The sequence below is a fragment of the Taudactylus pleione genome, unplaced genomic scaffold (assembly GCF_031769625.1).
Source record: "Taudactylus pleione unplaced genomic scaffold, aTauple2 ptg000069l, whole genome shotgun sequence".
NCBI classification, from domain to species: Eukaryota; Metazoa; Chordata; class Amphibia; order Anura; family Myobatrachidae; genus Taudactylus; species Taudactylus pleione.
In genome coordinates this window covers 10,979,776-10,995,071 of record NW_028284471.1, presented here as the reverse complement: position 1 = coordinate 10,995,071, position 15,296 = coordinate 10,979,776, and the positions used below count along the sequence as shown (strand labels likewise).

At 40.8% G+C, this 15,296-nt stretch overlaps 1 protein-coding gene across 2 annotated transcripts in view; it reads left to right on the top strand.

The window, feature by feature from the left end:
- RTF2 (replication termination factor 2) overlaps positions 1–15,296 on the top strand; it is a 50,560-nt gene that overhangs the window by 23,216 nt on the left and 12,048 nt on the right. For both annotated transcript variants that reach the window (XM_088467116.1, XM_088467115.1), the window contains exon 6: positions 12,200–12,313. In XM_088467116.1, the coding sequence (XP_088323242.1) occupies positions 12,200–12,313 (114 nt within the window). The remainder of the gene's footprint in view (positions 1–12,199; positions 12,314–15,296) is intronic.

The window sequence follows — 15,296 nt, the reverse complement described above, 5'->3', positions numbered from 1 at the left end:
CCACTGCCTGCTCTTGCAACCCACTCCTCTTTCCTGTCATCCACTGCTTCTCCCTGCCACCCACTGCCTCTCCGTCACACACAGACACACTCTGCCTGCCCCTGTCACCCACTGTTCCTCGCTATTACCCACAGCCTCCTACATCACCTATTGCCTCCCCAGTTACCCTCTGCCTTTCCATGCCACCCTCTGCCACTATCTGATCCCCTTTGTCTTTCTCACTTGCTGCCTCCCCGTCACCCAATCACCCCCTGCCACCCTGTCTCTCCCTTTCACCCACTGGTTTTCCCTGTTACCCACTGCCTCCTATGTCACTCTTTGCCTCCCCAGTCACCCACTGTCTCCTATGCCAGCCTATGGTGCTCCTTTCCAGCCACTGCCACTCCCTGCCTCTCCATCACCTTCCGACATCCTCTGCCTCCCCATCACCCACAGCTTCTCCCTATTACCCACTGCCTCCTACATGACCTATTGCCTCCCCAGTCACCCTCTGCCTTTCCATGCCACCTTCTTCCTCACCCGTCACCTTCTGTTTCTCCATGTCACCCACAGCTTCTGTTATCCGCTGCCTCCTGCCCTTGCCTCACCAGTAACCCACTGTCTCCTCAGTCACTCTCTGCCTCACCTTGCAGGGACAGGGGCTTCGAAAATAGCTCATCCCTGCAATGTGTAAAAAATTAAATGATCGCATTATCGTACACCTTACAGTTTTGTGTCTCCATAGTGTTACTGTGCATGAGTGGTTTGCTGACCACACGTGTGGCAGTCATGCTGCAGTAACATACTGGGCTCCTGTAATAATTTTTATTGTTAGACGGGGTCCCAGAGCAAAAAAGTTTGAGAACCCGTGCCCTAGCCTAATGTTTGCTGTTCACTGTCCTTGGTCAAGCCGGGACGCAACCATAGTCAGGCTGGAGGCCCCAGTGCAGAAAGCCTTCTCAGGAATTGCTGTGATCTTTTTATGCTAGACTATTAAAGTTCACTCTAATGGCCACTCCTCGTCTAATTGGTATGGGGTAAAATCACTCTGGACAGTGGGCTTCTATTGTTTCTAGTAAGACCGACCCAGACAAGGCCATGCTGTTTGGATTCCTACACTGTCGCTTATGGTATGGTAAGAGATGTTCTGTGGGAACAGTAGTGGAGAGCAAGCTACACATAGAGCAATTAAACCGTACCAAAGACCTTCATGTCACAAATGACAAAAAGTTAACCCTTTCCTGTGAATTGGATAAAAACCTGGGCAGGGAACACAGAACTAAAATAATACAATGGAACAAGACATACTGCCACAATGGGAAATGTGGTGCCAGGCTTGTTTGAGCTTAATTAACGTTGACCTGGTGACCCATTTCTTCATGTATGCTTTATGCCTTGTAACGTCTTTAAAAGTTGTGGGTTGGACCAATATTCTGTTCACTGAAGAATGAGGCACAAAGTTTTTCAGAGGTTGTCCAAAATTCAAGTACTTTCACAGAGAGAAAACATTCTTTACAGCTCCCTGAGAAATTGGCAATGCCCTTGTAAATGTGCCTGTCACAACAGAGGCCCTATGCAGTAGCAAGTTGCAGGAACTGGCATGATTCTGGAAATTTAGCTCGTAGAGTTAAAGCAGCAAATTAAAAGGCAAAACTAGTTTGGCTTTGCCTTTTTAAATCAACTGGCTAAATAGCTGGAATCACGCAAGTTGTTCACTGGCACCCTGTGAAAGTCCCTCACCTAAACGTGATGTCACATGAAGGGGGTTGGCCACCAGCAGGAGAAATTGTTAAGCTGCCTGGGTGCTCTACAGGGTGCGTGGCTGAAGCGTCCTTTGGACTCTCTGAGCAGCACTGCCGAATCGCTACTGGCCGCAGTTGAAACCCCTACTAGCCAGATGCAGGAGCTGTGTGTCTGCAATGCTGCCTCCCTCAGGGCCCTGGGTGATGGCACCACTCGCACACGCCTCCCAATGACCGTGCAACTACTGCAGAAGGGCCTTAATCTCCTTTTTCTTTTTGTATGCGGGAGCACTATATGGTGTATTCTTGCCCTCTTTCAGTCAAGTGTATATTAGCACAAAAATATGCACATACTTCTGGACAAGGTATGTATTACAAAGCTCTGCAATGTATTGTGCCAATTCCTTGATCCCCAGACACTGGGGTCGGGGCATCCGTGAAATCCAACATGTTGGATTTCCCTAATTTGCTGATCACAATCAAAATATGATCGTGATCAGCAAATCGGAGATTTTTAACATGAAGAATTTCACAGAATCCCCCGACGGATCGGTGATCATCGGTGGTCGCCGATCAGCATTTCCGACCTGCATATCACCGGTTGCGGTCTGATTGAGTAATCAATAAAACAGCCGTCTGATGTATAAGGCCCATAAGACTACAAAATTCTCCATAACTGAGAAGAAAAAACATATATAAGTGCCACTGTTCTGCATGTAAAGAGATTTCACACAAGATCCGCTGTGCACACTGGTATAGTATTCACCCTAGATCAGGCCCTTTGTGGGAAACTCAGATTGTAATCATTACTATCATGATAATCCTTACAGCCATAAAACTCTGTAGAAAACCCTGATCCAAACAGTGATCCAAAAGAAGATGTTTTAGACACTTGAAAGATGACACTTTATTAATTAAAAAGACAATTTACTTCTATAAGTCATTGTGTATCTATACCTAAATGTCTGACCCGCCACATCTCCCCAAATTTTCAAAGTGATCCACTCAGAATAGTTTTTGAATACCCCTTGGCTACTGTGTGCTTATTGCCCCTCCCAATTTGGCAAGCTCCACCCCAGGAGATGAGCAGCTATGGTTCTTTTTGACTGGTCCTGCATAACCTGGCACCCTTACATAGCACAATGAGAAAAAGTGTGTCCCTATTGGGTACACTAGATTGAAACATACCTTTTTTAGTTCAAACATCTAAAATTCAATCAACTCCATATAATGTACCAGCGAGTTTAGAAAAAATAAATTATAGATAAAATGGGAAAAGACATATAAAATGCTAAATATTAAAATATTACAAGAAACTGTCTCTTTAAATTGTCTTCACAATTTAAAAATATAATTTAGTCTGCACTTCATAATTATGTATATGTGAGGTAAGTATTTACTGTTTATTCATATGTTCTTTTAAGTGAAACACAGATATGAGATTCAAAATATGTTCTTTATTGATCTCTTAAATATTATGGAAATTGCCCACCAGTGGTGTCGTGTGTGTGTGTGTGTGTATTATGTATGTATGTGTATATAATATGTGTGTGTGTATAATGTATATATATATTATAATTAGTATAAAATGTGTGATCCTCATTCATCTCTGTAGGCTTATAATGGCAAATTCCTATTTCTCCTTTATATATCGCAGATAAAAATGTCTCCCTAGGGACAGATTCCTCTAGTATAGAGTAGGTTTTCCGATCAAATAATGTGTATTAGCCCACTTACTATTTACAATATTATAATATATCCCCAGATGTCTGCTACATATGCGTTAGGATCTGCGGTTAGCAGATCATCTTGGTGGCAGTTCCCAGTTACTACTGGGACACTGCATCAGGTCTTGGCCTTGTTCCGGCTGTTGCAGGCAGCTGGAAATCCTGTCTAGTCTGTTTTCCGCTAAGCTGCATCTTGCCTGTCTGTCGGTGTGCAGACTTCAGCTGCACACTAATTGTCTCTCTCTATGCTGAACTCAGCTGCCCACTAGACTGTCATTAGGAGGCTTGCAGGGTTTTGCTATGATTGGATCCTGCATCTGTTAAGTTACAGCCAGCCCTTTACTCCATGCCGGTTATACTGCCTGACTTCCAGAGTATGTGGTCGTGTTGTCAGTAACCTGAGTTCTAGCCGGGTTACCAAGTTCTGCTGTTCCAGTTCCCAGTGCCTGTTTGTCTGATCTTGATCTGCCTGTGTGTAATCCAGCCTTTATCCCTGCCGTGTCTGAGTGCACCTGTCTGCCATCTGGTTCCTGCATCACAGCCTGCATATCCATTGACTATCAAGCCATGTCTGTTTATGTCCACCAGAGTCAAGTTTGTAGTGTTCTCATCCGCACTGCTTCTAGTTACTGTTCCTGCCGTGTCTAAAGTTCATCTGTTTACTGTCCTGTCTCATTCGCATCATCTAGTTCCAGTCACTTCACGGACTTAAGGCCGCTCCATCCTGTTTCAGCTGCATCACCTTGTTCCAGTCATGCAATGGCCCTCAAGGCAGCTTCGTCCTGTCTCAGTCACTGGACCTAGTTCCAGTCGTCATGGCCCTCAGGGCGCTCCGTCCTGTTTCAAGTTGCACATCGGCCCTCAAGGCCGCATCACCAAGTTCCAGTCGTCACGGCCCTCAAGGCCATTCCATCTTTTCTCAAGACTCAAGCCTAGTCCTGTTTTGCCTATCTTGTCCTTGTCAGTCCAGTCAAGCCTGTTTTGTCCTTGTTAGTCTAGTCTTGCCAGTCCAGTCTTGTTTGAAATCCTGAATTTCATAGTCCTGGTCTCTCCTGCCTTGCAGCTCATCCCTTTGTCTAGTAAGTCCCTGTCTAGCATCCTAGCTGCATTATGGTCCCTAGACATTTCTCATACCATAGTGACCTGCCGCTGCTTGTGTTGTGTTATCTTTCTGCAGCCTCACTCCAGCTAGCTCCAGTTGTGGAAGGACTGCCACATCTCTACCCAGTCTTGTCCTTTGTCAGCAGTCCTGCGATATCATCATCGAGTGAGAATCGTAACAATATGTTGCTCTCTAATGAGAGAGATGGTATTATCAGTGTGTGAATTCGGCATATAACAAATCTCCCAGAGAACTAATATTTAAGGTCCACTCTGTATTGTGGGTGCTATAGATTATATCACTGTGTGGTTCACAGACAATGTGCTGCTTCACACTGAGAGAATCTGTACTCCCAGTCTGCAGGACAATGCTGTGTCTCCCCAGTCACCATCACCTCCCCCTGTGCAATGTTCTGACTGATTGACTCTTCAACGTCCAGGCCAATCCCCTTGATCTAGAAATATGAAATTCGGGGAGTATATTCCTTCCATGATGTAGGCATCAACTAAGCAGGGATTTTTTGAAATGCAACCCCTTAAGGGGGTGAAAAGTGGTAAAATGTTTCCTCTTGACCGAGGTGATTGGGTGACAAAACAACATGTCCCAAGTGCTATGAGACTGTAAGCTCATTGTCTGGGTCGAGTGGCGGCTCCAGAGGTGGGGCTGCAGCGCAGTCCAAGAATCAAATAGGGGAGCCACACCAACTGCCAGTGATGTTTGGCAGCATTTGGGTTGGTAGTTGGAGTGGCTCCCCCTATTTGAATATTGGACTGTGCTGCAGCCCCACCTCTCGAGCCGCCACTGTAAAGAACTAAAAAATAACTTTATTTATCTTCAAACTACCACTCTCCTTTACACCAGAGACCTAAAATAAACTAAACATTTAAGTTAAATTAAGATGATATAAAGGAAATGAAATATGAAACCGGGTACATCAGCTAGTGCTAATTAAATATGAGCATTTAAAGTGCAAAACAAGTAAATTATATTAATATTCACGGGACATTTTCAATGTGCCAATGATCGACTAGAGTAGACCCTGCTGTGTTTTTTAGATGCTTTGAGAGCATTGTCCCTAGAAATTATCATGCAGCATTTTAAAATACAGTGATTAGCTCATCATTCACACGGTTACCCCTTTTCTGATTCAGGAATCATGGTTTCAGACAAGTGCTCTTTTCCTTAATAAAGACATTAAAAAAAAGTATATATATGCTGAAAATAAACAATCAATACAAAAAGGGAGAAATGTGGTTTGAATATTGATAACGTACCTTGTATAAGTGACTAGAAGTATATATATTTATCTTAGTCTTCTGTGCTGTATGAATACTGAAATGACTGACAGTGTACTATATATATGCATGACACCTGTGTCCTGTAGCTATTGATTTGTTTATGGGCTTAGATATTCAGTGACTAGACCCAGCCTAAAAAAACAGTCCGTTTTCATGTCAGGTATATTTTCCCTATGCAAAACTCGCAGGAAGTGAAGAGGTCACATCACATGTTTAAGCATTTTGTTTTAGGAGTTCTTCACATCAAGTAAACTAAATTTTCAGTTAAACGTACATTTCAAGGGAGAAAAATAATCTTCGTTGTGAAAAAACACACTGCAAGTAATGCAAATGAGGAATGACCTCACGGAATTCAAAGTTTTTTTTTTTATTTTTTTAAGAATTTCATTTATCAGTTTCTTTTAAATGTATGATGAAGGAAAATGTGAAAAAACATTTACTGCCTGCATATTGCTGCTCCTTTTAGAACTAGTTTACCATGGAAACCTGATGCCTAAAAAACCACACAGTGATTTAAACACACTTTATTTTAAATACATCCTCGCACACGCAGCCAACATTCACCAATGTATTGCTCACCTAAGCCCTGTGGGAGTTTTATTTCGGTTCTTGTATACAGTCCAATGACACTGAGAACTTTCTTCTTACAGAGCAGTGAAACAAATAAGGCAGAATCGGTGTATCGCTTCTATTTATACAGTGGGGATTTCCCATTGTAATACATATAACTGTACGCTTAAAGCATACTATGTCTTGAGTGTATCTTACTGAATTATTCACCTTGAGATACCCGTGGTTCTGCTTATTGTGCAATATGCCTATTTTGTGACACAATTTACTCCTGTGTTTTTAGACATTGTGTCTTACCCTACCTATAACAACACCAGAGTGTCTTTTGAAAGACTAATGAATTGTCAAAATTTATAATCTAGATTGCTAATTTCACTCTCAGAAATTGGTGCCAATACTGGATTGTCTATCGTTTAGGAATGTTATGATCCACTATGGTCATTCTTCCTTGGGCAATGTGGCATATGTGAGATATTCAGCTGGACATATTCACTTCATGTGATCTCCGTTCAACTTCACTGGATCACGTTGTTCCAAGGTAACCCATTGGAGGCTAACGGGTTCCAAGAATAAAAGTTTGTACGCTGTCTCTCACAGAACCAGAATTATTAAGTCCATCCAGGAGAAAGGGTCTTGCACAAAATGATTTTTCAACCACTGGTGCCAAGTTTGGACTCTCTCAAACTGATGTGATGGTGACATTTTCAAACACCAATGTAAACTTTGTTCTAGTCCATGTCACAGTGGCACCAGAAAAAATGGAATAGATAGTCTGTCCATGCCATAAATCTTTCAACCACTGTATGTGTTTGCTCTTTTTCTTTATTGTCTTAATTCTCCTGATCAAGAATAAAACAGTAGAGGTCATAACTGTGCTTAGATTTTGGCTTTGCCATTCTTAGCTTGCAGTGGCTTGAGGAATACTTCTGGGACAACCTTAGTCTCTGTCGCCTCGATAAGACCTTCTGCACCAGGGACAAATTTTTTATCCAAACCCAAATGACACTCCTTTGAGTGCATAAAGGTTGAAGGATCATTGCTAAAACGCAATGGAGTCTCTGAAAAAGTACTTCTTAGAGGAAAAGTTTTATTTTCTTAGTTCATTTACTTTCATTTGGAAGAACTTTATTTTGTGGTGCAGACCTCACTATTTCATCCTGCCTTTGTTACCATTCCACAGATTCTTTTTTTTTTTTTTTTTTTTTTGTAGGATGCATTTGACAACCTTATTGCCCTCACTACCCATATTGTAAAAGTACATGTGCTTTGTCTATTTCTGGACACCAGGCTCTAATCTGACAAACTCTTTGTCTCCCATACAGTTAAAAGAATTAGAACTTGAATCAAGGCTTTTTGCTGCACCTTGGGTTCTTATTCTAGTTCAAGGTGCTCTATCCTCAAGTCTTATACTTAAGGTGCGGTTTCTGGTAGTAATTGCGTCTGCCTGTCAAGTGGGAGGTTCACATGCCTTATGCTGTAAGGAGTTTTAAAAAAACAAAAACAAAACTATATACACGGACAAAGAGATGTTGTGATTTAATCCTACGTTCCCTCCTAAGATAGTTTCCATTTTTATAGCAATCAGGAGATCATACTTCCATCTAAATGCCCACAAAGAACTAACCATAAGAAGAATGATTACATATTTTGAATTTTGACAAGAAAAAAAACACAGAATTTCACATACACTGCAAAGGACCAGCAAATGAGATTCTCACCCTACTTAATAATAGCAGTGCAGAGATCTCCATTGCATATATTTCCAAACATGTTACGTCACCACGCCACACCAAGGTGTCTGTGTCTAGATTAGCCCCTTCCTTGCAAGCACCTGTGATGGACCAATAAATTGATTTGAGCAACTGCCATTCTGTATATTAAATAATATGAATTTTAGCAGTGCAGTTTACCTTTCGAGAACAAAAGAATTCAGAAAGATGGGTCAACTTTTTGTCCTTCCTGTAGGACCTCGTACAGGACATGCTCTGTCCAAACATATTCTTGCAAAATGGATTGAATTAAGGATGTCATTGAGCACGATTCAATTCTACGCGATGTAAATAGTGCCGGGAGATAGCTCCCGGAGCTATTCAATTCATCGCGATGTTCTCACGCCTTAAACAGGGTTTTTAGGCGCGATAACGGGCATTCCCCGACCTAACTTCCCGTCGCAAGGCTGTTTTCCAGGCGCGAAGGGCAGAAAACAGCCTCGCGCCGGGACTTTTGTCGGATTTCTTCTCTCATCCCCGGAGGGATGAGAGAAGAAATCATTAGTCGGACTTGGCAGCGCGGTGTATTGAGTAGCTCCGGGAGCTCACTCCCGGCGCTATTTACATCGCGCTGAATAGAATCGTGCCCACTGTGTAGGCTTACAAGGGGAAGAAACCTAAGAAGTAATTATGATATATTCTGGAAGGATGGCGGTAACATCCTGGACACACGGAGCTTAGGCCTCAGCAGGATATCTATGCAAAGCAGTTGGGTGGTCATCTCCCCTCATAACTTCATCAACATTATCTTCTGGATGTGACGCTTTCTGCAGGTGCTCGGTTTGGATGGAATAATCCTTTAGTGGCTGACATGAAGTTGGAAAAGGAAATGGATTAATATTTACTGTTAATTTTATTTCCTTGAAATACTCCATTACAGCCCAATATTCCTTCACGTGTTGCCTGTTTTTTTTTTTTTGTGTTGCTTGGTAAAATTGTCAGACACCTGGAGACAGAAAGAGTGACACTGTAATTTATAAAGAGACCGCATACTCTGCAATGGTGTATAAACACAGTAATAATAAAACAATACTGAGTATTCACAAAGAAGTAAGAGAGTCTTGCTCCCAAGTTTACAGTCTGTAGGGTATTTGCCATTTATTCTATTTCCAAAATATCTTTTGGCAGAAAACAATATGAAATGAGCCATACAATAATTAAAAAATTCTGTAGGGTATGGAAGGAACAAGAACTTGTAATCAGGGGAGACAATCTTAGAAATGAAGAAAGTCCCATACAATATGAATATGATAGCCAACATTTTCTAAACCTTTTATATAATCTGATATCAAGAAATTTGAACGATCAAACAACCGTAAATAAATTACATTTAACAATGCTCATCCAGGGTCAAAGGTTGATGATCCATTCCCAAGGAGGCAGAGAGGCATGAGGGTAGAAAAGGAGAAGTAGTGACAGAGAGTGAGCTATCGGAAAACTAAAGGGACATTATCTGTCAGTAATTGATAGGAGTACCATGTGGTATGTTGAAAAGTGCGTTTGAGAGCCTCCCTAGTGTAGCGAGGAAGTGTAGGGATGTATTTCTCCAAACATTATTGCTGAAATCAGCAGTTCTTCATTCATTGTGGTTTCTAACCAGTCCATAGTAAACAAATTAAGGAGTCTATTTGTGGCTGAAGCTAGAGAAGGATCCTCAGCATGTATCCACTGCTGGAACATTTTTACACCCAACAGCGGCCAAAACCATTAGCAGGTTTTTTTTTATCTGTCCATGGGATCTCAGGTTGGTTGGCCAAATAGCTGAAGATCGCCCAAACAGGAGTATTGTGGAGATTTTTAAGGTAGAATTGCTAAATGCCATTCCAGAAACAGTGGTAAAGGTCTTCCTCCTTCAGGCACATAGATCAAGGTGAATAATAGCCAATTAGACACAGTCTCTTCGGTAAAAGGCAACTCTGATGAAAAATTTTATATGTCATGTCTTAATGGATACTAGAAGGCAACATTTTGAGATTGAGTTGTTACGCACACAAAATAGTAGCAGGAGACAAGCCAGGCTGGTGAGCAGCCCACTTCTACATTCCAGGAATGTAGCAGCCCACTTTTCAGACTCAGGATCAATTTCCAGCTTAATTCTAGAATATATAATAGAAGTAGAATACTTCCCAGAACATAAGTGTCTAAAGGATTAACCATATCTTGTGGTGTCAATTTGTATAACACCACTCGTAGATAGATTTCCTTACCATCCACTCACACATTGTGTTGTGTTGGAAGATTATATTTAGCTCTTGCTTCAGGAGGAATCTAGGAGATGTTTAAGGCTAATAATGCCAAGGCATGACCAGATGGAAAATGGTTTCAGAAGCTTCCCCATGTTGAAAATCTAAATTCCCTAGGAGTGGAATTAAAAAGGGAGAGGCATGGCATAAACTGAGAGATGTTCTCGCCGCATGTCAGACCTTACAGGTGGGGGTGAAGAAAATATGCTCTGGATAAAGAGTCTAAGTGTGGCTGGGGTTGTATGTAGGAGATACTAAGGAAGAGAGTGGCACATAACTGTGATTTTAAAAGGACATCAGCATAGAGAGAGGAGCCGCAAATCCAGTCAATCGCAGACAGGCCAAATTATATAACATTAGGCAAATTAGCCCACCCCTGCCAATATCCTGTTGTAATCTAGAAAGGCTGATCCTAGCTCTTTTTTTTTTATTCCATATGAATTGGGAAAACATTAATTCTGAGAGGTCAGCTTTCTTGAGTAAGATGGGAGTCATCTGTAAAGCATACAAAAGTTTTGGAAAGCGAGCCATCTTAATAAGATTGCAACTGGCCAAAAAATGTAAACATTAGGGAAGTCCTAAATCAAGGTCTCGCTCGATCTGTTGGACGACCAGGTTGAGGTTACATGCATAGAAGTGAGAGTAGTGATACTGGAGAACAATCCTGAAACAGGTTATAGATCTGAAAGGGAAAGGTGTCTCGCCTGGCCGAACATAGCCACTGCCTCACACTTAAATGGAAAATCCAGCAAAAGAAGCAAATCTACGTATAGTGCCCGTTATCAGAGGAAAAGATTGCTTTGGATTAGAGGTGTACAGCAACAGGTCATCTGCAAAAGCCTTTACCTCGCCACAACCAATCTGTATGCCATGAAAGCCTGTAAGTGAGATCATTTAACGAAGCAAGGGGTCACTTTCTAAATTGAATAATAAAAGCGATAAATGGCAGCCCTGTGAGTACCCAGTCCTGAATGAAAAACAGTATAGGTGACTTTTACTTAGGCCATGGGGGAAGAATAAATGGTGTAAGCAAAATGACAAAAGAGGGGGGCCACATAGTTATGGCTCAGCATATTATTATGGACATCCATTATAGCTCAGATGTGTTCTCTTGGCACCAGCTGTGGCTGAATGTTCTGTAGTTTGGTTTATCAGACGCACAAAATAGACAAATCTATCTGCTAATGTTTACTAGCCTTTACTTTGTACAACAAATGTGTTTTATATGAAGCCACTGGAATACACTCTCTGACATCCAGACCTCTCTTACCCATCATAAAAGCAAGGTGTATGCTTCTCACATTGTGGTAGAACCGTCTATGTAAATATATATTTCATTTTGTTATATTATATTTTGTCACATCTTGCTGTAGTGTTTGTGTAAATCTACACAAATTGTTTAACTTAATAATACCAATGTTTATCCATATTGCAGTTACATTGTGCAGACTTTTAGACAGATTTGTGCTATAGGAGCTTAGTCTCTGGTTGGGTTAGGGACCTGGGGGTAAGTGTCGGCTAGTTTCTTTGCATGGTGTCACCCCATGTCAGGAAATTGGAGCATTTAATCACTTGGTCACTCAGGAGGGAGTGAGTATGATATGTGGCCCCCACAGCACACAATTTTATCCCATCATTTCTCTAACAGAACCTGTGCACCCCTGATTTATATAGTTTCAGAACTTGTAGGGTGGGTAATAGAATTACAAAGCGGTTTTATAGTATTGCCTATTTGTTTCTGTGTGACTGTTTCTTTTGTTCACCATTAGTGTGGAGCACGTTTTCAAGAAACTGATCTCATTTTATTGAATGGCAGTAAAGATGAAGTGGAGGAACTGAGGAAGAAAATGGAAGAGAGAAGATTAAAGGCTAGAATGGAGAAGGTGAGTCCACAATATTATTCTCTAACCCCTTGGGTCAGATTAGTAATAAGTTGTGGTTTTTACCTCAAAAATGTAAACTCAAATAAAATGAATTACATTTAATATGGTTGTTTTAAATATCTGGGTCAAAACCACAAAAGTCGGTTTTCCTTGCAAAAGAAGCTGCTTAGTAAATCTAGAGTAACATTGCTGTAGGATTTATGATAATATTTGCCCCTCACTTAAGAGCCATTCACCATAAATACTACTGCGACTAGCATCTGCTCCCAAGTATTCTGAGCTGAAGCTTTTGGATATAGGTAAGTGCTTCAGTGAGCAAGTGCAATGGCTATCTTTCCCCATTCTACCAAGGAGCAATTGTACAGTATATAGAGTGCAATTTCCATGCATCACAAAACACCTGAAGTGGCAGGTTCACCTACTGCATTTCATGGAAATTAGTTTTTTTTTTTGCTTATTGAGGTTTTTAATATTTTTTAAGTTATTTTACAATCGAGAATATTTAAAAGATTGGGTGCAATAATACTGTAATAATAATAATACCTATGTGTTCTATTATGGCCCAAAACACAAAGTAAACCTCCTAACTGAACATGTGCCTTTGATGTAGGGATCATGTGAGGGCTGATCAAAAAATTATATTCCTGCGCCATGTTTTAGAGTGCAGGAATGGTTTAAGATCAGTGTTCCCTCAGTCCTCTCATGGGTGCCAGCATTCTGTTGTAGATGCATACATTCTGGTCTCCTTTAAATCTTTTATGAAACCATTGTGAAAATCTTATTGCAGCAAGGGGCCTTGTGTATTGTCTGTTTGGGCTGTTACCACATAATTATTAACTTAATTATTATAGATCAAAATCTAATCTTCAGAGGGCCAGGCTCTTTTGGTGGGCACAGTTTCCCCATTTGATGTCTACAGTATATGGATGTAGTTTTTTGTTTTTTTCACTACATATTAGGTGGCTGTTATAGGCAATATATGATTTCGTTTTGTTGGATATACATTAGGGGAGTCGTGACCTTGCCATGAAGGTTGTTACTGAGACACTACAATATCACTAAAGGAGCCATTCCGTGGTTATTTATGTTACACTTCGACTACATTTAGTTTTAATAAAATCATTTGATTACATTACAAATACAACCTAGTCATGCAACATTATTTGTCACACTATACTATTGCTTTATAGTAAATGCTGCCACAGAGTGTATGTATTTTTGTATAAAGACACTGTTATCCTATGTTAAATGTCATGGAATGCACCAAATATGAAGTATGATAATTATCTATTACACTCCTATAATCCTGTGTTTTCATTTTGTTTTTTTGATGAGAATCACAAAACTAATACCTCTTTTCCATCTAATGGGCGTGTCGCACCCGGCTGAGACCCCATACAGCCAGGCGGCCCGACCAGCACTAATACTGGGTCAATTATGTCATCGGCATCACATGTGGAGCCGGCTCTTCCTATGCAGAGAACGGAACCTGGGTCATATCGACTCGGGTTACCCGTCCACACTGCATCATCACGAGCAGGGTTGAGAACACGTTCAATCCTTCTCGTGATCAGGGTTGAAAAATATAGCTCTGATACTACTTGGTTGGGCCACCCTTGGCTTTGATAACGGCTGTTACTCGGTGTGGCATGCTCTCAGTGTGGTTCTTAGCTAACTCTTTGATTCCATCATCATGATGCCAAACTTGAATCAATCGTTCAGTCAGCTGTCGCTTATTTGTAAAGACAATTTCACGGTTTGCAACTTCAATTTCCTTTCAATTGGATTAATGTTGGGACTATTTCCTGGCCAGTCCAAAACTGGGATGCCCTTTCTACGTATGTGCTCTAATACCACCTTTGCTGTACGGCATGGGACCCCATCTTGCATGAATATTCCATAATTTCCCGGAAACCACTATGTTATCTGGGGGATAAGATGGCTGTTGGCAAGCTCAATGTTCTACTCCTTTCTCAACATTCCATTAGCAATCTACAATCTCCCTGGGCCTTTTGCTTAAATAACACTCCACACCATAACCTTCTGTGGATGCTTGACAGTTTGCTTGACGCAGTCATGATGGAACTGCTCACCAGGTCTTTGTCGAACATACTAGTTGCATTCATCCATAGTCTGCACAGTACACTCGTCAGAAAAGCACACCTATAATAAGCAAGTACAGTAAGGGGCATATGTATCAAAGCTTGATGTGAGATAAAATTGTGAGATCTATATCACCAACCAATCCGCTTCTAACTTGCATTTTGCAGGCTGTGTTAAAGAAATTATAGTTTGGAGCCGATTGGTTTGTGATATATATATATATATATCACAATTTTATCTCACATCAAGCTTTGATACATATGTCCCTAAGAGTTAGTATTAATAACTGAGCTGTGATGTGAACCGGCCTCCTTTGCATAAAATTGGTAGATATTAGAGCATCTTTTTTATGTTAATAGAAAAAATATACTGAAAATCATTATACTCCATTAATTATGTTTGGGAAACACACAAGAGCCATTAATATTTCATAAAATTAATTTCTTACCTTGACCCAGTCATCTGCAGTCCAAATTTTATATTTGTTGGCCCATGCTAGGCGTTTTTTCCACATTGCTGGTGTAAGCTTTGATTTCTTGACTTGTCAACAAGCTCTAAACCCAAAATCTGCTAGGCACCTTTAAACTGTTTTTAAAGAAACGTTCGTTTTGCAACTGCTTATGAAGTTCAAACGCTTTGTTTGCATTACTTGTTCTCCTAACTTCAACTTCCTCTTAATTTATCCTGCAATCTGAGGTGAAATACTATATATGCACTATTTTTGAGGTACAAACCTTCAAAATGCACAAAAATTTAAAAATTCCTAATTCATTGTCCAACCACTGTAGATTTATCTAGTACTGATAGTTTTATGAAAACAGAACAATTGTTTGTACTTCTGATGGGATCTAAGAAAGGTCCTGCCCATCCAAAGCAAGCT